Consider the following 26552-nt stretch of genomic DNA (forward strand, 5'->3'; position numbering starts at 1 on the left):
AAGCACTATAGGGTAAAACTTTATGAGCTCAAATTCCAAGGTGATCCACAATGTATGATCATCTGGACACGAGCAGATGATCGTGTGCTATGTGATTACTGAGAAAATCAGGCTCTGGAAGGACAGGCCCTTGTCTGTCCACTGGGCCTCCCACTCCTGGAAGGGAACCTGGGAGGCAGCAATTGCTCACTAAATATGTGACGAATTATACAAGGACAACGAGGGAAGACCCAGAGGAGAGAGAAAATAGACACTAATAACATCCACTGAAAGCCAAAGAATCCCTCTTAAGGGCCGGGCGCAGTGGCTCATGCCTGGAATCTCAGCACTTTGGGAGGCCGAGGCGGGTGGATCATGAGGTCCAGAGATCGAGACCATCCTGGCCAACATGGTGAAACCCTGTCTCTACTAAAAATACAAAAATTAGCTGGACGTGGTGGCTCATGCCTGGAATCCCAGCACTTTGGGAGGCCGAGGTGGGCGGATCATCTGAGGTCCAGAGATCGAGACCAGCCTGGCCAACATGGTGAAACCCCATCTCTACTCAAAATACAAAAATTGGCTGGGCGTGATGGCTCGCGTCTGTAGTCCTAGCTACTCGGGATACTGAGGCAGGAGAATAGCCTGAACCTGGCAGGCAGAGGTTGCAGTGAGCCGAGATCACGCCGCTGCACTCCAGCCTGGTGACAGAGTGACACTGCCTCAAAAAAAAAAAAAAAAGAATCCCTCTTAAGAAACCCTCTTTGCTGGTTTAGAAACATATTTGAGGATCATGTCTCAGGTAAGAACATCTCAGCACACTTGGTTTACAGTTTATTCACACTGCTTACGGGAACATGAAAAACATGTTTTGCTTTATTTTTAAAATTCTACCAAAGACACCAATAATTCAGCCTGACTTTCCTCCAAGTTAGTACGATTCATACTGAGGTTTGCTGTAGGTCTCATGACCCTCAGAGGGCAGCTTGACCAGGAATGCTCTGAATGAGTTCTTAGTCATTCTGTGCTATACAACAGCAGGAGACGGTGAGTCCCAGCACAGGCAAGGACTGTTCTAACTGAGAGGGACAGAAGCAGAAAGGAGAGGCCATGCAAAAACCAGTGGTACTTCTACAAACTAATAATGAACAACTAGAAATCATATATTTAAAACTGCGGCCTGGCGTGGTGGTTCATGCCTGTAATCCCAGCACTTTGGGAGGCCAAGGCGGGTGGATCACCTGAGATCAGGAGTTCAAGATCAGCCTGACCAACATGGCAAAACCCCGTCTCTACTAAAAAAATACAAAAATTAGCCGGGCGTGGTGGCAGGTGCCTGTAATCCCAGCTACTTGGGAGGCTGAGGCAGGAGAATCGCTTGAACCTGGGAGGCGGAGGTTGCAGTGAGCTGAGATTGCACCACTGCACTCCAGCCTGGGAGACAGAGAGAGACTCCATCTCAAAAAATAAATACATAAAAATAAAAAAATAAAATTGGCATCATTTACAATAGTAACAAGAAATAAAAGCAGAAATACTTAGGTAAAAATCTAATGAAGTATTTGCAGGATCCAAATACTGAATGCTGCAAAAGCAATCAAATAAGACTGAAATAAACTAATAGATACACCATGTTCACAGATTGCAAGGCTCACTCTTAAGACGTCAGTTCTTCCAAAGTTGATCTACAGATTCCTATATGCACCTCCTTATCACTGTTCCAGGAAAAAATACTTTGTAGACAATGACAACCTGATTCTAAACTTTATATGCAAAGCGAAAAGAACCAAAACAATTTTGAAAATGAAGTTGGAGGAGACATATTACCTGATTTTATGCTTTACTATAAACCTACAGTAAGACAGACAATGTGGTACTGAAAAAAAGTTAGACAAATGGAATAATGGGATATAATAAGGAATCCACAAAGAGACCCACACAAACAGAACCAATTGCTTTTTGATAAAGATGCAAAGGAAATTTAATGCACACAGAATAGTCCATCTACAAAAGAATGACTAAAATAAAAAAACACCAACAATATGAAGAGCTGGCAAGAATGTGGAGCAATTAGGACACTCATACATTTGTGGTGGGAATGCAAAATTTACAGCCACATTGGAAAGGCGGTTTGTAATTTCTTACTAGTTAGGTAAACATGCACTTGTCATACAACCCAGCAATCCCATGCAAAGTGTTTAGTCAAGATAAATGAAGACTAAGTTCACACAAAAACCTGTAGGTGGATGTTTATAATGTCGGCTTACACATTCCAAATGTCTTCTGCTGATGAATGGGTTTTTAAAAATTGTAGTACATCCGTAAATGAAGTACCTCAGCAATAAAAAGGAAGGAACTATTGACACATACAAGGTCCTGGATGGATCTCCAACGCATTAGGTGAAAGAAACCAGACTCAAAGGCTACAATCTGCATGATTCCACTAATGACACCATAGAAATGGCTGAACTACGGGAATGGGGAACAGCTCAGTGATGTGGGCAGTGGGCTGACTTCAAAGGACAGGATTGTTGAAGGCGACAGAATCTTGACTGTGGTGATGACTGCCTAGCTGCGTGTTTGTCCAAATTCACAGAACCATATACTGTTAAGAGTGAATTTTACTGTAAATTGTTAAAATTATTTGATAGGCCAGGTGCAGTGGCTCATGCCTGTAATCCCAGGAGACTCCATCTCTACAAAAAAACCCTTAAAAATTAGCTGGGCATGGTGGTGCACACCTGTAGTCCCAGCTACTCTGGAGGCTGAGGCGGGAGGATTGCTCTCTAGGCTGCAGTGAGCTATGATCGTCCCACTGTCCTCCTGCCTGGTGACAGAGCAAGACCCTGTCTCGATAATAACAAGAATATCAAGGTTGTATTTAAGAGAAAGGTCGAAATGGCTAAATGCACCAGCTCTGGAGTCAGACACTCTGCTCCGCTATGACTTGCAGGCTCCAGACCCTGAGCGTGCCTTGGTTTCCTCATCGTAAAGTGAACAGAAAGCACCGAGCCTGCACCCGAGGCCCCCGAGCAGCTCTGGCAGTTGGAGCAAGACCCGGAAGCTTCACGGAACAAAGAATTCTGCGACTTTTTGATACGTTTGTTATCTGGATTTACACTGTTTCTTTACAGAAGAAAGAAAATGGTTTACTTGTCCTCACAGACTGACACTTTCCCAAGGGCAGGGCTAACGCACAGAGCATCACTAATGTTTGGAGAAGTATAAAATATCAAGTCAAAACAGTTGGGAAATTTTTAAAAAGAAGCTACATCCAGAGAACTGACGTCCATCTGTCTACCCTGACAAAGTTAGGCAAATCCCCAGTTTTTCGGTGTATCTTTGAAAATATGTTTTCTCGATTTAACTTGGTGGTGCTAATATTCTAAGCCACCAGGAAGGAGGTCTCAAAGAAGCCAACGGCCCTGAAGCTGCTTCCCTGCAGACGTCTATTCTCGAGATGGAGAATGAAATAGGAATCCAACAGGACTAAGTTTGTTGAATTTAGTCTTTCCAGGGAGGAAGAGGAAGCTGTCTTCCTAAGGGCTCCTGGTGGATATTTGCTATGGAGAAAGGAAAATACAATATTTATTGTACCCACCAAGAGTGTGATCAGGCAGAATACATAATAACTGTCCCTTAAGACATGTGGAATGCTGAGATTGGTAGATGATTGTGTTCCTGGAGACTTTAACATGGGGAGTGCAGATGAAAACCCTCCAAAAGCAGAGGAAAGAACTCTATCACTGTCAGCCTGGAATACCTGGCAGGAAGAAGTGGTATTCCCATTTTTGGAATAACTCGTCCACTCCAGTTTTATGCCCGACCCTCCGCTCTTGGGGCTTTGCCAGTGCTCATGGGCACCCTGACGGTCACACTGGGACCCAGGCCCCAGGCCAGTAGAGACACGCGATCACTGACTCCATGTGCCTCCCACCGGAGTCACCAGCATCCCTACTCCCTGCAGAACAGGCCCACAGCCCTGTGGCTCCCACCCCTCAGGCTGAGGCTCATATAGGATCAAAGAGATATATTTGCTCACAGACCCATTTATGCCAGTGATGCTTGCTACCATAATGACATGGTCCAATTAACATTACATAAATTAGCCCAGCGTGGTGGCTCACGCCTGTCATCCCAGCATTTTGGGAGGCTGAGGTGGGCGGATCACTGGAGCTCAGGAGTTCGAGACCAGCCTGGCCAACAAGGCAAAACCCATCTCTACTAAAAACACAAAAATTAGCCGGGCATGGTGGCGAGTGCCTGTAATCCCAGTTACTGAGGAGGCTGAGGCAGGAGAATTGCTTGAACCTGGGAGGCAGAGGTTGCAGTGAGCCGAGATTGCGCCACTACCCTCCAGCCAGGCTGACAGAGCTAGACTTTGTCTCAAAAAAAAAAAAAAAATTAAAGCAAAAAGAAGAAAGTTGTTACTTCAATAAAAACAAAGTGAAATTTTTAGAAAGAGTTGATAGAGACCAATGCTAAAAAAAAAAAAAAAAAAAAAAAAAAAAAAAGCAAAAACAAAACTGTTGAATTAGGTGTAAAATAATTGCAAAGGAGTGGGGAAAAGAATAAAAATCTGGAGGATTTTGCATCCGGATTGCTTTTTTCCTTTTCCCTGCTCTTCCCAGAACCCCCTCCCAAGTCCATATTGGAAAGTGGGGGCAATGCGCTGAGTGGTTCCCTAAAAAGGAAAATATGGAACCCAAGTTAGCAGCCCCTGGTCAAAGAAAGGGACAGCGATAGGACAGACCCAAACGACAAAGGCAAAGACAGGAGAATGACTGTGCAGTTGTGTTTTCTGTAAAAACAAAAATTTATGCACAACCATACATCTTTCAGATTCTCCGCTGTAACCAACCTCCAGGTCACAGCCACAGGACTTCCCACGGACTTCCCCTGCTCTTAAAGCAAACTGCAGAACCAAGCGTGGACTTCTGCTCCTGAGGGGGACGGAAGGACAGTCCCCTGCGGTCATCTCTATAGGAGATGGGGGCCATGGGTGGGAGAGAAACTCCCTGTTGCACTTTGTAGCCCTCAGTATGATTAAAGTGTTTACCATGTACATAAATTATGCTTTTTAAGTTCACATGTCTTATATACTTTTACGTTACTTTTTAAAATTAAAAGACAGTTAACTTTTAAGAATAAATCAGGCGCAGTGGCTCATGCCTGTAATCCCAGCATTTTGGGAGGCCAACGTGGGCAGATCCCTTGAGGTCAGGAGTTTGAGACCAGCCTGGCCAATATGGTAAAACCCATCTCTACTAAAAATAGAAAAATTAGCCTGGCGTGGTGGTAGGTGCCTGTAATCCCAGCTACTTGGGAGGCTGAGGCAGGAAAATCGCTTGAACCCAGGAGGCAGAGGTTGCAATGAGCTGAAATCATGCCACTGCACTCTAGCCTGGGCGACAGAGTGAGACTCCGTCTCAAAATAAAAAAAATAAGAAAATAAAAAATAAATTAGCCAGGTGTAGTGGTGTGCACCTGTAATCCCAGCTACTCAGGAGGCTGAGGCAGGAGAATCACTTGAACCCAGGAGGTGGAGGTTGCAGTCAGCTGAGATCGCACCACTGCACTCCAGCCTGGGCGACAGAGTGAGACTCTGTCTCAAAAATAAATAAATCAAAAAGAATAAATGAAAAGGAAAAATAAAGACACACGTTCCACTGGAAACATGTGAACATGCAGAGGCCACAGGGATGGGACATGATGCATTAGTGGGAAGCATATAGGATATTAACTTCCATCTCTATAAAAAATTTAAAAATTAGCCAGGAGTGGTGGCCACACCAGTGGTCCCAGCTATGCGGGAGGCTGAGAGGGGAGGATGGCTGGAGCCCAGGAGGTCAAGGCTACAGTGAGTGGTGATTGTGCCACTGCACTCAGAGGGATACCCTGTCTCAAATAAATAAATAAAAGCAAAAGTTGATCTTGTCACCCCCTGCCTGGAAAACCTTTAACAGTTGGCTTCTCAGTGCCTGGCCGTGGTCACCACACACCTCCGACCCTCCGCCCAGGTGCAGGGCCCCTGGTTTCATCTCTGTCCTTCCCCACCAGGTCCCTACTGCTCGGTCCCTGGAAGCCCAGCTGCCATTCACATCCCCCTTCTCAGGAAGCCCCCAGGACTCCCCTTTGACCCCACTTCTCTGAGTTCCTAGCTCCAGGGCACACTCCCACCAAGCCCTCACCCCAGGCAGACACTTCATTCATTCACTGAACACACAGGGAAGTCGCCTGGCACTGCCCCAGGTTCTGAGGACTGAGCAGTGAATGAAAAATCCGTTGCAGGGAGGAAGGGTTTTTGACTCCAGCAGGGGCTGTGCTGGGAAAGGCAGAAATGAGGAGGTGCCCTCCGCACAGGGAAGCCTGGGGCGCCCCGGAGGAGGGGGCCCTGCAGCTAACCCCGAGGCGGGCGGGCGGTCAGGCCGGTGCTCACCGCAGCAGTAGGAGGCCTGGGGTCGCGGAGGAGCGGCAGGTAGAGCAGGGCCCTGTGGGTCCCGTCACAAGGACAGAGTCTCGCTCTGTCGCCCAGGCTGGAGTGCAATGGCGCAATCTCGGCTCACTGCAACCTCCGCCTACTAGGTTCAAGCGATTCTCCTGCCTCAGCCTCCAGAGTAGCTGGGATTACAGGCAGGAGCCACCATGCCCGGCTAATTTTGTATTTTTAGTAGAGACGGGGTTTCACCATGTTGCTCAGGCTGGTCTCAAACTCCTGACCTCAGGTGATCCGCCCACCTCGGCCTCCCAAAGCGCTGGGATACAGGCGTGAGCCACTGCGCCCGGCTAATTTTGTATTTTTAGTAGAGACGGGGTTTCACCATGTTGCTCAGGCTGGTCTCAAACTCCTGACCTCAGGTGATCCGCCCACCTCGGCCTCCCAAAGCGCTGGGAGTACAGGCGTGAGCCACTGCGCCCGGCTAAATTTTGTATTTTTAGTAGAGACGGGGTTTCACCATGTTGCTCAGGCTGGTCTCAAACTCCTGACCTCAGGTGATCCGCCCACCTCGGCCTCCCAAAGCGCTGGGATTGCAGGCGTGAGCCACCGCGCCCGGCTAATTTTGTATTTTTAGTGGAGACGGGGTTTCACCATGTTGCTCAGGCTGGTCTCAAACTCCTGACCTCAGGTGATCCACCCACCTCGGCCTCCCAAAGCGCTGGGATTACAGGCGTGAGCCACCGCGCCCGGCATGGATCGAGTTTTGATCCATCCCGATATGGCTCCCTGCTGGGAGGGACGGGTCTCCTTCGCGTCCGACCCGCCGGCCCATCTCAAAGCGGGAAAACCGGTCCCTGCGGCTGCCCTAGCTCGGAGCCCGCAGCTTCGTCCCGACCTGCCCGGAAAGGTTCCTCCCCCTCCCTCCGCTCCCGGAGCCCGGACTTTGCCCGGCCCGTCCCAGCCCGACCCACCTGCGCCCCCGGGACCCACCTGTCCGGCTCCTGGGGACGCCCCCGCCCTGCAGCAGCCGGGACCATTTGATCGCCCTGCGGGTGAGCGTGACCAGGTAGCTGGAGAAAAACTTCTCGTAGGCGGCGTCGTCGAAGTCCTCAGGCCGCTCGAATCCGTACGGGTCGATCCTGCAAAACCGAGAGAAGGAGGCCGGCTTCCCCGAAGTTTCCTCTGGGGGGTCGGGGGCCCGCGCCGGGACCGCAGCCGCCGGGGACGCCCGCACCCCGCGCCACACACCTTGGGACCCGCGAGCGCTCGGCGGGCTGCATGCGGGGAGGGAGGCGTGCACCGAGCGAGGCCAGCGGGTCCCAAGTTCGCCTCCCGGCTCCGGGGCGCTTAAGTCCTTCCGGCGGGACCGCGGGCGCGTGGGGGCGGGGCTGGGAGCGGGGAGGGGCGGGGCTGGAGGCGGGGGCGGGGGGAGGGGCAGGGCGGGGGGAGGGGCGGCTGGGGGTGGGGAGGACTTGGGGACAGAGGAGGGGCAGGAGCGGGTGAGGGGCGGGGGAGGACCGGGGGAGGGGCAGGGGAGCACCCAGGGCGGGGGAGGGGCGGGGCTGGGGGGGGCGGGGAGGACTTGGGGAGAGAGGAGGGGCGGGGGAGGGGGAGGGGAGGGGAGGGGAGAGAGGCGAGGGTGGGGGCGGGGCGGGGAATGGGCGGAGGGTGGGGGCGGGGCGGGGCCAGCTCCCGGGGCTTCCGAGGCCGCGGCGTCCCGCGGGCAGAATCGGGGGCGCCTCCCGCAGAACCCCCGCGGCCTGGACCCGGGTGAGAGGAGCTTCTTCTGCGATTCCTTCAAACCTCAGTGCCTGGCCGACCCGACTCTGACACCTGACTCCTATTTTTATTTTATTTTTTATTTTCTCCGCTGCATTTCAAGGCCGAGACCAACACACAAATGAGAAGCCCCCAGGGGCGCCCGCCCGTTCCTGCCCCCGCAAACCAGGGACCGGGGTCCCCCCACCGGCGAGCCAGGCCTGGGAGAATCCGGGGCAGCTCTGGTTCCGAACGGCTTCTTCTCGGTCCGCATCCAATGACATTGTCCTGAGATTTCAGCTACTTTTCGTGTCCGGGAGGCCCCGGAAATTTGCCAGAACTGCAGATTTTGAATTTTGCTCTGGCCACGTGGCAAAGGGGAGACCCCAGACGTGAGGTGCTGGGGCGACCTCGCCCTGGGTCCCCCAGGGGTCTGGAGCGGGGGCTCCTCCGACAGGCCTCTCCCCGCCTGTAATTTAGGCCCAGGGCGACCTGGACAGGCCCCAGGAGGAGGCCGTCCCCGGACTCCAGACGCACTTTCCTGTGAGAAGCAGCCCGGCCTCGTCTGGGTGAGGCGAGGATCACAGGCTCAGCGTCCCCTGCGCGTCCGTCAGGGCCTTTCGGAACCAACTTGGGACCTTCCCATGGGTGTTTCCGGAATGTCCGAGCGCCACCCAGGAGCCTGGACAGCAGCGTGTGGAACGGACCGGTCCCTAAGTGCGGACTCCCGCCTCTGCCTTTCACCCTTCTCCATGCCTTGCAAGACTAGGGGGCGGGGTGGGGGTCAGTGCTCAGCGGAGCAGAGCCCCCGACACGGTTCCTCCCGTTCCTAGTCTGCTGGTTCTGGGAACTCCCCAAGCTTTCAGCCCAGCTCCTCAGCACTGGCTTTTGGTAACACGCGGCGTCCCTCATTTGAAAGATCGCACAGCCCCTACTCTACGGTGTGACCTCCTTGGGATGTTTAGCCCCAAACCAGGAGACAGGGCCATAGCCTCCTGCCCCTCGGCCTACGGGTGCCCCACAATCCAGGAGTGACAGGTGGGCGTCCGTCCCCAGGGTCTTCGAACCCCGTCTGGGCTCCTCTCTGCCTAAGTCAGTGACTCCCTGAACCCCTCTCGGGCTCTAACTGACGCCCGAATTTCCTATATCGCATCCCTCGCGCTTTCTGGAGCAACAGACACAGTCCTGCTCCCCACTTCCCAGCACCCGGGGTCCTGCACCCAAATCGCCCCACACTGCGCAGCCTCTGTTCCAACCCCAGGCCTGGAAGCCTCACGGCTCCCCTTTTCCCTAATTTCTGCCTTCTGGCCATGGAGATGGGGTTCTAACCTCCCTTTCCCACCACTGCCGTGGAAAGCAGCGTGGCAGGCAGCACAGACCAGGGGCCGCCAGCTCCCGAGCCTGAGTGTGATGGCGGGACTGCCACCAAGTGTATTTTTGGGCCAGATGTAGGGAGACTGTGGGGGAGCAGGTCAGATAAGAGCGGTGCCCTCCAGGAAGAGTGGAGAGGAGAGATACAGAGAGGCCAGAGCCCCAGGCTCTGTGCAAGGGGGGCAGCCAGACCGAGGCAGCTAGAAAGGTCTCCTGCTCCAGCCCAGGCCTGGCCAAGCCCCAACCTGGGACCTGATTGGGAGACAGCAGCTCCTACCTGGAACAGCTCCCACCTGGGACAGCTCCCACCTGGAACAGCTCCCACCTGGGACTGTGTCCCTCAGGTGCCTCCATTCACCGCCCCCCCCCCCCCCACCCCAGTGCCAAGCACCCAGCAGGCACCCGAGCATCCTCACACAAACTCCCTTTCTGTGAAGCCACCAGCACGGTCAGCCATGATGCAAAAGCCAGGTGCACACCCACCCCAGGAGAGACTGTGCTGGCCACAGCCGCTCCAGACAGCCCTTTCCGGGGGAGGCTTTGCAGTGCTGGAGCTCTGGGTCAGCTTGCCCTGCAGTTCAGGGACTCAGAATTCACCCTCCCCCGGGGGACCCAGCTCCCTTGCAGGAGGCCCTCTTCAGTCTGAGGGGCCTCAGGGGCCACACCAGGGGGCCTCTGTGGGGTCACCACCCATGATGCCCCTCCTCCCTTCAGGAATTCAGCCGTCTTGCTGCTTTTTTTTGAGTCAGAGTTTCACTCTTGTTGCCCAGGCTGGAGTGCAATAGCTCAATCTCGGCTCACTGCAACCTCCGCCTCCTGGGTTCAAGCGATTCTCCTGCCTCAGCATCCCAAGTAGCTGGGATTACAGGCATGCGCCACTACGCCCAACTAATTTTGTATTTTTAGTAGAGACGGGGGTTTCTCCATGTTGGCCAGGCTGTTTTCGAACTCCCGACCTCAGGTGATCCGCCCACCTTGGCCTCCCAAAGTGCTGGGATTACAGGCGCCAGCCACTGTGCCTGGCCCTTGTTGCTTTTTTGTAGAAGCTGCTGCCCTTTGGAAGTTAGAAGGGCTTCAGGAGTACTTCAGTTCTGGGGTGCCCATCAAGATGGAAGGAACATCTAGCATCCTCAAGGCCGGGAGGACCTGAGAAAATGGGATGTTAGTACAGAGGACAAAGATAACGGCAGCAGAACCCACTGAGCAGTGATGAACCACGACGTGGGCATCTTCATGGAGCCACGGCATGTGCCAAACCCCACGGAGCTCCAGGCTGTCCTGGAGGCTGAAGCCAGTCAATTGACCACATGCTGCCTGGTTACAGGAGACGGGCAACTGGGAGTGGGGAGGGTCACCCAAATCTCACTGCAGGAAATTCCAGTGCAGTGCGACTCTAGCCCTGAGGGGAGGACAGGTCTCGTCGGAGACCTGCGGGTCCCGGTGCTGCAGAGCTGGCTGGGGACTGGGACGCTGCATTTCCAACCTGCTAGCAGGAGGCCCTGCTCTGGCCCATGGACCGCATTGTGCAGCCAGGCTGTGGAACCCGTGGCCTGATTTTCAGCAGAGGGCTGGAGACAGAAATCGGTGGCGAGGGGCAATGTTATAGGTGGAAAGGGTGTGTTAATATTTCAGGGAGAGTCAAGCCCTCATCTGAGGTGTGTGTGTATATACATACATAATAATATATAACAGTAATGATTATTTTTAAGGAAAATTGACAGTGATAAGCTTTACCTGAGCCCTATGATCCTGGGAGGTTAGGAAGTCCCCCCTTTATGTTCTGGAAACAGCTCAGAACCCTGTCCCCAGGTGACAAAGATGAGATTCATGATGTCCCTTATTTACCTGTGACAAGGCTGGACACATCCTCCAAAGTCCTGTCTTTTGCCTCATAAATATGTAACTGAACTGTTGTTCTCATTGGAACCAAATACACTGGTGACCAGTTCTGGTTAAGTCTCCTCCAGGGCCCTGACCGTGGGCCCAGTGACCAGTTCTGGTTAAGTCTCCTCCAGGGCCCTGACCGTGGGCCCACTGACCAGTTCTGGTTAAGTCTCCTCCAGGGCCCTGACCGTGGGCCCAGTGACCAGTTCTGGTTAAGTCTCCTCCAGGGCCCTGACCGTGGGCCCAGTGACCAGTTCTGGTTAAGTCTCCTCCAGGGCGCTGACCGTGGGCCCAGTGACCAGTTCTGGTTAAGTCTCTACCAGGGCCTTGACTGCATGCCCAGCCTCAGCCTGGGCAGGGGTTCAGATGCAGCTTTCTCGCATTGCTGCCTGGTCAACAGGCCCCCCACCCCCCTCCCCACACCTGCTGCTCCACTGCACACAAGAAAACCGCGTCTTACCCAACTCTTGAGACCTCACAGGTCTGACACACTTGCAATCATCCTTTCAGAAACAGTACCAAGTCTAGATTTTTAAAAACGCTCTCAATTTATTTATTTATTGCTCCTGGCAACCACTCTTCTACTTTCTGCTTCTACGCATTGGAGATTTGCTTTTTTTTTTTTTTTTTTTTTTCTGGTTTGTGACAGGGTCTTTTTCTGTCACCCAGGCTGGAGTGCAGTGGTGTGAACTTGGCTCACTGCAGCCTGGAACTTCCGGGCTCAAGTGATCCTTCTACCTCAGCCTCCTGAGTAGCTAGGACCACAGGCATGTGCCACCACACCTGGCTAATTTTTTAGTTTTTGTAGAGATGGGGGTCTTGCTATGTTGCCTAGGTGGTGTCAAATTCCTGGGCTCAAGCAATCCTCCCACCCCGGCCTCCCGAAACACTGGGGTTACCGGCATGAACCACTGTGCATGGCCCTGATTTGTTTTTTATTTGACAAAAGAGAAGAGTACTTATGGGTAAAATGATGTGAAGTCTGGAGTTGGCTTTAAAAATACTCCAGCATGCCGGGCACAGTGGCTCACACCTGTAATCCCAGCACTTTGGGAAGCCGAGGTGGATGGATCACTTGAGGTCAGGAGTTTGAGGCCAGCCTGGCCAACATAGTGAAACCCCTTCTCTACTATAAACACAAAAATTAGCCGGGCGTGGTGGTGGGTGCCTGTAATCCCAGCTACTCGAGAGGCTGAGGCAGGAGGATCGAAAATTCAGGTGGTGGAGGTTGCAGTGAACCCAGATCACACCACTGCACTCCAGCCTGGGCAACAGAGTGAGACTCTGTCTCAAAAAAAAACAACAAAAACCTCCAGCAAAGAAAAAAAAAAGCAGAGGGTAGATTAAAAATAAAAAAAAGCAACAAGATGAAACTCTTTGAAGATGACTGACAGAGGAGATTTTTGTGTCTGTTTGATAATTTGCTTTAAACGGTGAGGAGAGATGCCCCCTTCTTCTGGGGCCTGCCCTGCTGCCTTGACCATGGCAGCGTCAACAAGCTCAGGCCATGGTGAGTCCTAGCTTCTGGGCCAGAGGCCACCCTCCTCTGGAGCTGGGGCTGCAGGACTTCGTGTGCGAAGCATCACCTGACTCCCCCGACCCACAGACCTCCTGCCTGAAAGCAAGCAGGGGCGCATGCGGGGAGGTGGGGAGACAAGCGCCTAGTCTGCAGATCCAGCGGCGCAGGCCAGCTCTGGGCCGTCCCTTTGCGCCTCCCGCCTTCTCTTTGCCCTGTGTTGGAGGCCTGAGCCAGAGCGTGCGGACCTGATCTTGCTGGGACGAGGGTGATGAGCGGCTGTCCAGGAGAAGCGGGCTGTGGCCACGCCGCGTGGGGAAGGCCCAGACGTCGAGTGGGCCTGGGCAGAGTCGGCCCCGAGCTCAGCCGCACCGTCGCTAGGCGCCCCTCTGTCCGTGGGAGTGACGGAGGACACGTGACTCCTGGCTGTGCCCGCTAAGCCGCGCTCAGCAATCCCGGTGGTTTTTGATTTATTTTTATATATTTTTTGAGACGGAGTCTCGCTCTGTCGCCCAGGCTGGCTGGAGTGCAGTGGCACGATCGGGTTCCTGCCATTCTTCTGCCTCAGCCTCCCGAGTAGCTGGGACTACAGGCGCCTGCCACCATGCCCGGCTAATTTTTTTTGTATTTTTAGTAGAGATGGGGTTTCACCGTGTTAGCCAGGATGGTCTCAATCTCCTGACCTCATGATCCTCCCACCTCAGCCTCCCAAAGTGCCGGGATTACATATGTGAGCCGCTGCACCCGGCCTATAACCCTGGTGGTTTTATGGCCGTCAAAGGGCAGCAGGCTTGACCCAGCCCCTATTCAGGACCCTCCCAATCTCAGGGACCACTGCTATCAGCCTCTGGGAGGTTGCCAGTGCGGGAGGCCCACCTTAAGGACGGTCACCTCAGGGCCTCTCTTGTAGGGGTTCTGTCCGAGAAGGCCTCTGAAGAAGGAAAGCACGTTGAGGGGGATGGCAGGGCAAGGTGCAGGCTGGAGGCTCTCCTGGAGTGGGGCAGCTCCCGGCCACCCTGGGCTCCCTCAGGAAGCAAGAGGCTGACTCGGAGGCGGCTTTAAAGTCAGGCTCTTCCAGTTGCTTTGCCTCTTTCATTTTTTCAGAATTTTTTTTTTTTTTTGAGACGGAGTCTCGCTGTCACCCAGGCTGGAGTGCAGTGGCGCGATCTCGGCTCACTGCAAGCTCTGCCTCCCGGGTTCAAGCGATTCTCCTGCCTCAGCCTCCCGAGCAGTTGGGACTACAGGCGCCCGCCACCACCCCCGGCTAATTTTTTTTGTATTTTTAGTAGAGACGGGGTTTCACGGTGTTAGCCAGGATGGTCTGGATCTCCTGACCTCGTGATCCGCCCGCCTCAGCCTCCCAAAGTGCTGGGATTACAGGCGTGAGCCACCGCGCCCGGCCCATTTTTTCAGATTTTTGAACATCGGGTATTTTGCTAGGCTCTGGGTATGTGGGGGCTTACAATTTGGTTTAGGAGAAAATTTTAAGAGTGCTACCCATAAGCAGGTGCTATTTTCATAGTAGATAACAGGAACATTTTTATGAAATGTTGCAATACAATATGGCATTGCATAAAAACCGCAATAAAGTTCTGTGAGAATGAGGCCGCTGGTGGCTCACACCTGTAATCCCAGCACTTTGGGTGGCTGAGGTGGGTAGATCACATGAAGTCAGGAGTTCGAGACTAGCCTGGCCAACATGTTGAAACCCTGTCTCTACTAAAGATACAAAAATTAGCCAGGCATGGTGGTGGGAGCCTGTAACCCCAGCTACTCGGGAGGCTGAGGCAGGAGAATTGCTTGAACCTGGGAGGTGGAGGTTGCAGTGAGGCGAGATCAGCCTGGGAGACAGAGCCAGACTCCATCTCCATCTCCAAAAAAAAAAACCACAACAACAAAAAACTGCTTTGCGAGAATGAGAGACGGAGCAAATCATTGTCTCTGGGCCATCCAGGAAGCCTTCAGGAAGCGACGTTTGTTCAGAGCGGGCGGTCCCACCTGAGCCTGCTCTAGCCTGACCACCAAGCCCTGGGGAAGGGCCCAGTGTAGGGCCAGGGCAGGAAGCTTGGTGGGGGCTGTGGTTGCTCCCCACCCCCTTCCCCTCTTCTCCCTTCCCCAGTGGAGCCCACACAGTGCAGTGCTGCACATGCCCCAGGGCTGCTGTGGCAAGGGGCTGCCGGCCGGGCTGGGCTGGACGGTGGGAATTCATTCTCTCCCCTTCTTCAGGCCCAGGGCTGAGGCCCTCCTCCTGAGGCCCCTCCCTCCTCCTGAGGCCCCCTCCCTCCTCCTGAGGCCCCTCCCTCCTCCTGAGGCCCCCTCCCTCCTCCTGAGGCCCCTCCCTCATCCTGAGGCCCCCTCCCTGATCCTGAGGCCTCCCTCCCTCCTCCTGAGGCCCCCCTCCCTCCTCCTGAGGCCCCCTCCCTCCTCCTGAGGCCCCTCCCTCCTCCTGAGGCCCCCTCCCTCCTCCTGAGGCCCCTCCCTCCTCCTGAGGCCCCCTCCCTCCTCCTGAGGCCCCCTCCCTCCTCCTGAGGCCCCTCCCTCATCCTGAGGCCCCCTCCATCATCCTGAGGTCTCCCTCCGTCCTCCTGAGGCCCCCCTCCCTCCTCCTGAGGCCCCCTCCCTCCTCCTGAGGCCCCCCTCCTTGGCTGGCAGTGTCTTCTCCCCGTGTCCTCACTGTCATGCCCCGGTGTGCCTGCGCCCTAATCTCCTCCTCTTATGAGGACACCAGACAGGTTGCCTCAGGGACCACGGGAATGACCTCACTGTACCTTAAGGACATCCTTATTTCTTTTTATTTTTGTTTGTTTTATTTTTTATTTTTTTTTGAGACAGAGTCTTGCTCTGTTGCCCAAGCTGTTGTGCAGTGGCGCGATCTCAGCTCACTGCAAGCTCCGCCTCCCGGGTTCAAGCAATTCTCCTGCCTCAGCCTCCTGAGTAGCTGGGATTACAGGCGCCCGCCACCACGCCCGGCTCATTTTTGTATTTTTAGTAGAGATGGGGTGTCACCATGTTGGTCAGGCTGGTCTCGAACTCCTGAACTCGTGATCCAGCCTCGGCCTCCCAAGGTGCTGGGATTACAGGCATGAGCCACCACACCCAGCCTTCTTTTTATTTTTAAATTAGAGACAGGGTAAACTTAAACCTAACCATATAATTCATTTCATTAATGATCTAAACACTCCAATTAAATAGCAAAGATTTTTAAACTGGATAGAAACTAAGACCAGCGTGTACACCACCATCTACCAGAAAGGCTTTTGCTGTTGTTGTTTCAGAGACAGGGTCTCGCTCTGTTGCCCAGGCTAGAGTGCAGTACCTGCTACATTTTCTGACCATCACTGATTCAGGGGTTCTGCGGAAATAGTGTTTATGAGCACGGATTAAAGAAAGAGTGTGAAAACAGGTAGGAAGCCATCTCTCCCCACTGGAAATGCACACAGCACACATGCAGCTCTGAAATTGCCCACAGAGACAGCCAGGCAGGGTTATAGGAAAACAGTGAGAGTGATTTTGGAGCTGAGACAGTGCTCAGGGAGAAATGATCTGTGGACATACACTGCCTCCTAGGGTTCATGTCCAGTGACGGTGAGGAGGGCACCAGGCGCTGGGCTGGGCTGGAGCTCCCGGCAGGGCCAGGCTTCCAGCATCACTGAAGACTTTCACAGAAGGGATAAAACCGCTCACAAGCCACCCTGCAAGACAGCACTACCTGGACGGCTTCCTCCCCAGAATTCTTGGAGATGGGGTTTCTTTACAAACCCAGAATGCTGCTCAGACCCCCTGACCCTGGGGTGGGTGCAGGAGGGCCCAGTGAGGCCTGCATCCTCCTGGCCCTCCCTGGCTCTTCTCCCTCTGAGATAGAGAGCGGGGGAGGGAGAAGAGACCCACAACCCGCTTGGCTTGGCGCGGTGGCTCATGCCTGAAATCCCAGCACTTTGGGAGGCCAAAGCAGGCGGATCACCTGAGATCAGGAGTTCAAGACCAGCCTGACCAACATGGAGCAACCCCGTCTCTACTAAAAATACGAAATTAGCCTGACGTGGTGGCACATGCCTGTAATCCCAGCTACTCGGGAGGCTGAGGCAGGAGAACTCAGGAGGCGGAGGTTGTGGTGAGCTGAGATCGCGCCATCGCGCTCCAGCCTGGGCAACAAGAGAGAAATTACATCTCAAAAAAAAAAAAAAGAAGAAGAAGAAGAAGAAGCCACACTTTGCTTTGGCCGCATTCTTGGCTGGCCTCCACTCAGCCTTGGCAGCAAATGCTTGTCGCAGAGGAACCCTGGTGGGATTTGCTGTGGGACCCAGCAGATGAGATGTGGGTGCCCACCTGTGCCTCAGTCGCTCCCGTGTGAGGACGGGGCAGACCTGGAGCCGCATCCTCCAAGTTCATGTGCCACGTAAGAGAAGGTCGGGGTGGGGGGGACAGCACTGGAGTCCCAGGACGGCAGCTTCACACTCGTACGGGCGCCGTGTGGTCCCTTACCGGCTGTTTTCTCTTTGGCGCCAGGACTGACTGATTTAATCACACCATGGCAGATTGATCCCCGGAGAGATGAGGCTGGGGACTCTTGCCTGATGGCTGACCTGAGGATCTGACTCCTGGGCACTCCATGGGCATCTCCGGCTTGATACACACCCACCCGCAGGCACCCCAGAGCCACCGCTAGCGTCCCAGAAGGTCCAGGGAGGGGCCTGCTACCCCTGCAGCCCTCGGGCCTGAGCACAGAGCATCTCTGGGGGCTGTCTGTCTTCCTGCTGCCTCTCTGGACTGAATGTGGACTCTGGCAACAGCTCCGTCTTCCTCATCTCTGAGTCCCCAGTTCCCAGGACAGTTCCAGTTATTCATTGTGTGACAAATCGCCCCAGAGTTGTGGTTGGAACAAGAGCCCTCCTCTCTTTGTGCCCTTCCAGGGTTCCGGGTGGCCTGGGCACCTCCAGGTGGTCCTCAGGGTCTCCCCATCATGGTCATACCCCTGGGGCCAAGGGGTATCTGAGGGCTGGTCATGACCCACCTGGGGTCAGTGGTGGCTGTCAGCTGTCACTCAGCTGTGCCATCACTGGGTCACCCACCCACGCTTGTCTGCAACGCCTACACACTGCCTGGAGGCTGGGCTTGGAGAGCTGGTGTGCTAGATGGACAAGAGGAAACTGTGTCACCACGTTGCTTCTGCCAAGTCACAGCCGCCCAGAGTCAGGAGCAGAAACACAGACCCCCTCTCCTCCATAGAGGAGCCAGTCACAGCCTACGAGGAGCGGGGCTGCCATGAGCACTTCGGAAAATAGGACCTGCGACTCCTAAACACAGCAGGTGCTCACCCAGGGCCTGCTGGATTCACAGGCGAATGTGAGGAAAAGAAGAGCTGGGGTTTGTGTGATGTCATCCTCCATGACGTGCTCAGAAAGTTCTGATGCATCCGATGGGGACTGATGGGGACTCATGGGAACTGACAGAGACTGATGGGGCTGATGGGGCTGATGGGGATGATGGAGTCTGATGGCGACTCATGGAGACTCATGGGGTCTGCTGGGGACTGATGGAGTCTGATGGGGACTAATGGGGTGTGATGGGGTCTGATGGGGTCTGATGGGGACTCATGGGGTCTGCTGGGGACTGATGGAGTCTGATGGGGACTGACGGGGACTAATGGGGTGTGATGGAGTCTGGTGGTGACTGATGGGGTCTGTTGGGGTCTGATGGAGTCTGATGGGGACTGATGGGGTCTGATGGGGATGACGGGGTCTGGTGGTGACTGAAGGAGTCTGATGGGGACTCATGGGGACTCATGGGGTCTGCTGGGGACTGATGGAGTCTGATGGGGACTAATGGGGTGTGATGGGGTCTGATGGGGTCTGATGGGGACTCATGGGGTCTGCTGGGGTCTGATGGAGTCTGATGGGGACTGATGGGGTCTGATGGGGTCTGTTGGGGTCTGATGGAGTCTGATGGGGACTGATGGGGTCTGATGGGGATGACGGGGTCTGGTGGTGACTGAAGGAGTCTGATGGGGACTCATGGGGACTCATGGGGTCTGCTGGGGACTGATGGAGTCTGATGGGGACTAATGGGGTGTGATGGGGTCTGATGGGGACTCATGGGGTCTGCTGGGGACTGATGGAGTCTGATGGGTCTGATGGGGTCTGATGAGGGTGATGGGGTCTGATGGGGACTGATTGGGACTAATGGGGTGTGATGGCATCTGGTGGTGACTGATGGGGTCTGTTGGGGTCTGATGGAGTCTGATGGGGATGAAGGGGTCCGATGGGGACTAATGGGGTGTGATGGGGATGATCGGCACTGGTGGGCTGGCCCATGGGTTGCGGCCCACATTTCCATGCTGAAGAGCCTGATGTGGTCTGATTTATTTTTTTAAAAAGTATTTCCCCAGTTATTCTGTAGCTTGCTGTCTGACAAGAGTGGAGGCAGGGGCCAGTGAGAAGGGTTAGAGAGGACAGTGGCCTGGAGGAGGAGCAGATGGAGAGGAGGGGTCGCCTCTGGATTCTTTGCTGAGGTGGGTGCAGCAGGAGCTGCTTCTGGGGTGGATTCGTCCAGATTTGTTAATGGCCTTCATTCTTCTCTACTTCATCTGCCTCAGGAAAGAAGGGAGTACGCATCTGGAAGGCTTAATTCAGACTATTTTTACTGTTGAAAACTAATGACATTGTCTAGGTTAGAATTTAGGAGGAGTAATATAAAGATTCGTGAGATGAAAGTTGTACGTCCAGAGAAACCTACTTACACCTGGAATAGCGTTACTGGATTTAGCAAATAAAAATGCAAATACAGGACACCCAGAGTGAGACATACTTTTACTAATATAGAGGAAGAAGTCAAAGCAAAACAAAACACTTCGTCTAATCTATTGCTTGAGGGACCTGGGAACTCCTTGCACCTGGGAATCAACGTGATCAGGCAGATTAACAAGAGAAAAAGACAATTTTAATTATGTAAGTATTCACAGTGGCTGGCCAAAAAAAAAAAAAAAGTGGCCGAAGCAGGTGGCCGGAATCTTTCCCCTGATCCAGGAGAGAATTCACTGGGTCTGGTGCCTTCTTAAGTCTGAAAAGAAAGATTTGCAATCTATTGTCTCTGAAGCCTGATACCTGGAGGCTTCATCTGCATAATAAGAACCTTGGTCTCCACAAGCTCTTTTTTTTTTTTTTTTTTTTTTTTTGAGACAGAGTCTCGCTCTGTTGCCCCAGGCTGGAGTACAGTGGCTCAATCTCCGCTCACTGCAAGCTCCGCCTCCCGGGTTCCCGCCATTCTCCTGCCTCAGCCTCCTCAATAGCTGGGACTACAGGTGCCCGCCACCACGCCTGGCTAATTTTTTGTATTTTTAGTAGAGACGGAGTTTCACCGTGTTAGCCAGGATGGTCTCCATCTCCTGACCTCGTGATCCGCGTGCCTCGGCCTCCCAAAGTGCTGGGATTACAGGTGTGAGCCACTGCGCCCGGCCAATTCCTGGCCTTTAGATAAACTCTTTCAGACGACTGACAATCTGAAAATCACCTATGACCTGAAGCCCACCCCCGCGTCCTTCAAGTTGTCCCGCCTTTCCAGACCGCAGTGTTCACCTTACATGTATTGAATGATGTCTCCTGTCTCCCTAAAATGTAGAAAACCACGCTGTAGCCTGCGTCCTCAGGATCTCCTGAGGCTGCGTCAGGGTTCAGGCTAGACAACGGATAAGGGGGTTTGGGCTTTTGGAGGGCAGGTAAGAAACGGGAAGGTGACCAGGAAGTGTGTAGTGAACAAGGTTGTTTAGTAAATGTGTTACGTAGGCCAGGCACAGTAGCTCACACCTGTGATCTGTGAAAGGAAATTAAATCTTGAGACCCCAAACTCATTTAGCCAAAGGAAAAAGTCAAGTTGGGAACTGGATCATGCAAACTTGCCTCCCCTTTTGGTTTCTAAATAAGACGGCTGCAAGATGAGAAGCTCCGTACCTCCCTAATATTTTGCCCACAAGGACATTTTTACTGAGCTCCGAGATCTTTACTCTAAGGTGTTTCCATAAAGATTTCACTATGGCAATGTAAACTGATTCCTTATCTTTACAGGTGCAGTCACCCATGGCCCATCAGACACAAATGCATACCCAATTGTTTCCCTGCCCCATTTTGTCTGTGTGATCTTATGTAAAAATACAGATTCACTGAGCCAGACAGAGGCATGAATGACTCTTTTTCCCTACCCTCTTCTTTTTTTTTTTTGAGACAGTCCCGCTCCGTCACCTAGGCTGGACAGCAGTGGCACGATCTCTGCTCACTGCAAGCTCTGCCTCCCAGGTTCACGCCATTCTACTGCCTCAGCCTCCCGAGTAGCTGGGACTACAGGTGCCCACCACCACGCCTGGCTAATTTTTTGTATTTTTAGTAGAGACGGGGTTTTGCCGTGTTAGCCAGGTTGGTCTCGATCTCCTGACCTTGTGATCTGCCCGCCTCGGCCTCCCAAAGTGCTGGGATTACAGGCATGAGAGCCACCGCGTCCGGCAAACTTGTGCTGTTTCATCAGGGACCACCCCAAACAGAAATGATGGTGTTTTGCTCCTACCTGGGCGTGTTTGTGTGTGCCCAAGTCTGTGTTTGTGTCGGCAAGCTGATGTCAAGGTCAAACATGATCAATGTTCCAAGCAGGGCACAGGCAGGGCCTGGCTGGTCAGCGCCATTTCTGTCAATCATCAATGTTCCAAGCAGGGCACGGGCAGGGCCTGGCTGGTCAGCGCCATTTCTGTCAATCATCAATGTTCCAAGCAGGGCACGGGCAGGGCCTGGCTGGTCAGCGCCATTTCTGTCAATCATCAATGTTCCAAGCAGGGCACGGGCAGGGCCTGGCTGGTCAGCGCCATTTCTGTCAATCATCAATGTTCCAAGCAGGGCACGGGCAGGGCCTGGCTGGTCAGCGCCATTTCTGTCAATCATCAATGTTCCAAGCAGGGCACGGGCAGGGCCTGGCTGGTCAGCGCCATTTCTGTCAATCATCAATGTTCCAAGCAGGGCACGGGCAGGGCCTGGCTGGTCAGCGCCATTTCTGTCAATCATCAATGTTCCAAGCAGGGCACGGGCAGGGCCTGGCTGGTCAGCGCCATTTCTGTCAATCATCAATGTTCCAAGCAGGGCACGGGCAGGGCCTGGCTGGTCAGCGCCATTTCTGTCAATCATCAATGTTCCAAGCAGGGCACGGGCAGGGCCTGGCTGGTCAGCGCCATTTCTGTCAATCATCAATGTTCCAAGCAGGGCACGGGCAGGGCCTGGCTGGTCAGCGCCATTTCTGTCAATCATCAATGTTCCAAGCAGGGCACGGGCAGGGCCTGGCTGGTCAGCGCCATTTCTGTCAATCATCAATGTTCCAAGCAGGGCACGGGCAGGGCCTGGCTGGTCAGCGCCATTTCTGTCAATCATCAATGTTCCAAGCAGGGCACGGGCAGGGCCTGGCTGGTCAGCGCCATTTCTGTCAATCATCAATGTTCCAAGCAGGGCACGGGCAGGGCCTGGCTGGTCAGCGCCATTTCTGTCAATCATCAATGTTCCAAGCAGGGCACGGGCAGGGCCTGGCTGGTCAGCGCCATTTCTGTCAATCATCAATGTTCCAAGCAGGGCACGGGCAGGGCCTGGCTGGTCAGCGCCATTTCTGTCAATCATCAATGTTCCAAGCAGGGCACGGGCAGGGCCTGGCTGGTCAGCGCCATTTCTGTCAATCATCAATGTTCCAAGCAGGGCACGGGCAGGGCCTGGCTGGTCAGCGCCATTTCTGTCAATCATCAATGTTCCAAGCAGGGCACGGGCAGGGCCTGGCTGGTCAGCGCCATTTCTGTCAATCATCAATGTTCCAAGCAGGGCACGGGCAGGGCCTGGCTGGTCAGCGCCATTTCTGTCAATCATCAATGTTCCAAGCAGGGCACGGGCAGGGCCTGGCTGGTCAGCGCCATTTCTGTCAATCATCAATGTTCCAAGCAGGGCACGGGCAGGGCCTGGCTGGTCAGCGCCATTTCTGTCAATCATCAATGTTCCAAGCAGGGCACGGGCAGGGCCTGGCTGGTCAGCGCCATTTCTGTCAATCATCAATGTTCCAAGCAGGGCACGGGCAGGGCCTGGCTGGTCAGCGCCATTTCTGTCAATCATCAATGTTCCAAGCAGGGCACGGGCAGGGCCTGGCTGGTCAGCGCCATTTCTGTCAATCATCAATGTTCCAAGCAGGGCACGGGCAGGGCCTGGCTGGTCAGCGCCATTTCTGTCAATCATCAATGTTCCAAGCAGGGCACGGGCAGGGCCTGGCTGGTCAGCGCCATTTCTGTCAATCATCAATGTTCCAAGCAGGGCACGGGCAGGGCCTGGCTGGTCAGCGCCATTTCTGTCAATCATCAATGTTCCAAGCAGGGCACGGGCAGGGCCTGGCTGGTCAGCGCCATTTCTGTCAATCATCAATGTTCCAAGCAGGGCACGGGCAGGGCCTGGCTGGTCAGCGCCATTTCTGTCAATCATCAATGTTCCAAGCAGGGCACGGGCAGGGCCTGGCTGGTCAGCGCCATTTCTGTCAATCATCAATGTTCCAAGCAGGGCACGGGCAGGGCCTGGCTGGTCAGCGCCATTTCTGTCAATCATCAATGTTCCAAGCAGGGCACGGGCAGGGCCTGGCTGGTCAGCGCCATTTCTGTCAATCATCAATGTTCCAAGCAGGGCACGGGCAGGGCCTGGCTGGTCAGCGCCATTTCTGTCAATCATCAATGTTCCAAGCAGGGCACGGGCAGGGCCTGGCTGGTCAGCGCCATTTCTGTCAATCATCAATGTTCCAAGCAGGGCACGGGCAGGGCCTGGCTGGTCAGCGCCATTTCTGTCAATCAATGTTTCCATCTTCCACTGGAGTTTTCATGTCAAGAGTTCCTCAGCGTTTCTCACTATGAAAATGTCCCAACCCTGCAATTCCATGGTGACGTGCAGGCCAGTGGACGTCTCAGGGGACCCCACGTGCGCTTCCAGGAAGAAGTTGGAGCAGTTTTGGCTCTATCCTCCAGCAGCCAACTCTAGGCTTCTGAGAATTTCAGCTTCTTTGGCCGTCGGGGGCATTTTCTTTCTCTTCCATTTGGCTTTTTCTTAGGAAGCAAAACAGTTTTAGGCCAGGCACGGTGGCTCACGCCTGTAATCCCAGCACTTTGGGAGGCAGAGGCGGGCGGATCACCTGAGGTCAGGAGTTAAAGACCAGCCTGGCCAACATGGTGAAACCCCATCTCTACTAAAAATACAAACATCAGCCAGGCGTGGTGGTGGGTGCCTATAATTCCAGCTACTCGGGAGGCTGAGGCCAGAGAATCACTTGAACCTGGGAGGCACACTCCAGCCTGGGAGACAAGAGCAGAACTCCGTCTTAAAAAAAAAAAAAAGGGACGCAAAATAGCTTCTTCTGTACAATCTCTGGGACAAATATGTCAAAAAAAAAGTTCCACCAAACAAGGTGAGAAGCTTGATTGTTTGTTTTGGAATAATCTACAAGCATCCTGAGATTTTCTCCAATCCCTCGGTGGCAGGGGATCAGCAAAAACTGAAGTTTGTGGTGCAAAAGTGTGTAAAGCTAGTTACACGCACATTCCCAGGTCCTTCAGGTAGGGCCAAAGCAAATTGTTCAAAATGACCCCAAGGAGCCAAATCAATTAAAAATATGCAATTATTATTTGTACATTAAAAATAAAATTTAATAAAATAATATAAGTATGAAAAACTGTGCTCATAGCCACAGATTTGTTTGTGGGAGCCACTTAGGAAAGAATAATTAAACAAGCGGCCCAGAGAGGTGGAAGTCCAGGAGGCGGGTGTTTATTTTTAGAGGCCGTTGACATTTATCAACAACCAGCTCCGGGCAGGCAGGAGCCGCCCTCACCGCCTGGAGCTGCGGCCTTCAGCTGTGGAGGGAGTGGATGCTGGCTGACCCCTCCCTGCCTCCTGCGGTGGTTCCCCTTCACTCAGCAGGCGTCTCCTCCCTGTCCATCAGAGATAGGCCCGCAAGCTGTCCCCTTCCCCCTTTTAACGTTTGGCAATATCTATATAACATAAAATTGACCATCTTAACCATTTGAAGCTTGCAGTTCAGCGGCATGAAGTGCAGCCAACACCACCGTCCTCTCCAGAACTTTCCATCCTCCTGAAGTGAACTCTGGACCCACTGATCACACACTCCCCACTCCCTTCCCCAGCACCTGGCATCCACCTTCTCATTTATGTCTCAGTGGATCTCACTCCTCTGAGGACCGTGCTAAGGAAAGAAAAGAACTTGCATCTGAGGAAGGCAAATCCTTTCCAATGATCAGGCCCAGAGAAACATTAAAATAGGACTGGGTTAGAGGCGTTTGAACCAGAGCAACACCATCCTGAATGGGAGTTGGGTAAAAGGCTGAGACCTTCTGGACTGCATTCCCAGGAGGTTAGACATTCCAAGTCACAGGATGACATAGGAGGTCAGCACAAGATACAGGTCATAAAGACAGGTTGCAGTAAAGAAGCCGGCTAAACCCTGGCTGGGTGTGGTGGCTCACACCTGTAATCCCAGCACTTTGGGAGGCTGAGGCGGGCGGATCACGAGGTCAGGAGATTGAGACCATCCTGGCTAACACGGTGAAACCCTGTCTCTACTAAAAATAAAAAAAAATTAGCCAGGCGTGGTGGCGGGCGCCTGTAGTCCCAGCTACTCGGGAGGCAGACGCAGGAGAATTGCTTGAACCCGGGAGGCGGAGCTTGCAGTGAGCCGAGATCGCGCCATTGTGCCACTGCACTCCAGCCTGGGTGACAGAGCGAGACTCTGTCTCGGAAGAAAAAAAAAAAAAGAAGCTGGCCAAACCCACCAAAACCAAACTGGCGACAAGAGTGACCTCTGGTGACCACAGATCTGACCTCTGGTGACCACAAACCTGACCTCTGATGGTCCGCACTGCTACACTCCCACCAGCTCCGTGACAGTTTACAGATGCCATGGCAACATCAGGAAGTTGCCCTATGTGGTCTAAAAGGGGAGCATGAATAACCCACCCCTTGTTTAGCATATCATCAATACATCACCATAAAAATGGGCAACCAGCAGCCCTCAGCTGCTCTGCCTATGCAGCAGCCATTCTTTATTTCTTTACTTTCTTTTCTTTTTTTTTTTTTTTTGAGACAGAGTCTCACTCTGTCACCCAGACAAGAGTGCAGTGGCTCAATCTCAGCTCACTGCAACCTCCACCTCCCAGGTTGAAGCGATTCTCCTGCCTCAGCTTCCCAAGTAGCTGGGACTACAAGCACCCACGACCATGCCCGGCTAATTTTTGTATTTTTAGTACAGATGGGGTTTCACCATATTGGCCAGGCTGGTCTTAAACTCCTGACCTTGTGATCCGCCCACTTCAGCCTCCCAAAGTGCTGGGATTACAGGCGTGAGCCACCACGCCCTCCCCTTTGTGTCATTCTTATTTATGCCTTTGCATCCTCATATTTTAGCTCCCACTTATGAGTGAGAACGTATCATGTTTGGTTTTCCATTCCTGAGTTACTTCACTTAGAATAATAGTCTCCAATCTCATCCAGGTTGCTGTGAATGCCATTAATTCATTTCTTTCTTTCTTTCTTTCTTTCTTTTTTTTTTGAG

At 53.5% G+C, this 26552-nt stretch overlaps 2 protein-coding genes across 6 annotated transcripts in view; both read right to left on the reverse strand.

Annotated features, from left to right (window-relative positions):
- Window positions 1-7795, reverse strand: part of GRTP1 (growth hormone regulated TBC protein 1) — a 39141-nt gene extending 31346 nt beyond the window's left edge. For 2 of the 4 annotated variants that reach the window (XM_016925611.3, XM_016925610.4), the window contains exons 1-2: window positions 7667-7795; window positions 7409-7557 (exon numbers count right to left, since the gene is read on the reverse strand). In XM_016925611.3, the coding sequence (XP_016781100.1) occupies window positions 7409-7557; window positions 7667-7698 (181 nt within the window). In that variant the 5' untranslated portion in view covers window positions 7699-7795. The remainder of the gene's footprint in view (window positions 1-7408; window positions 7558-7666) is intronic. The other 2 variants (XM_016925609.3, XM_016925608.3) reach the window with 2 other exon arrangements.
- A 7816-nt stretch (window positions 7796-15611) lies between these two features.
- LOC134808171 (glutamine-rich protein 2-like) lies at window positions 15612-25486 on the reverse strand. 2 transcript variants are annotated; one of them, XM_063792372.1, is made up of 2 exons: window positions 21498-25486; window positions 15612-20003 (listed from the first exon to the last, which is right to left on the reverse strand). In XM_063792372.1, the coding sequence occupies exons 1-2, from the start codon at window positions 23792-23794 to the stop codon at window positions 19862-19864; spliced, it is 2439 nt and encodes an 812-aa protein (XP_063648442.1). In that variant the 5' UTR covers window positions 23795-25486; the 3' UTR covers window positions 15612-19861. The 2 variants fall into 2 exon arrangements, with proteins under 2 accessions (XP_063648442.1, XP_063648443.1); XM_063792373.1 differs by having other exon boundaries at window positions 19862-20003; window positions 21370-25485.
- Window positions 25487-26552: the final 1066 nt, after the last annotated feature.

The sequence above is a fragment of the Pan troglodytes genome, chromosome 14 (assembly GCF_028858775.2).
Source record: "Pan troglodytes isolate AG18354 chromosome 14, NHGRI_mPanTro3-v2.0_pri, whole genome shotgun sequence".
Lineage (NCBI taxonomy): Eukaryota > Metazoa > Chordata > Mammalia > Primates > Hominidae > Pan > Pan troglodytes.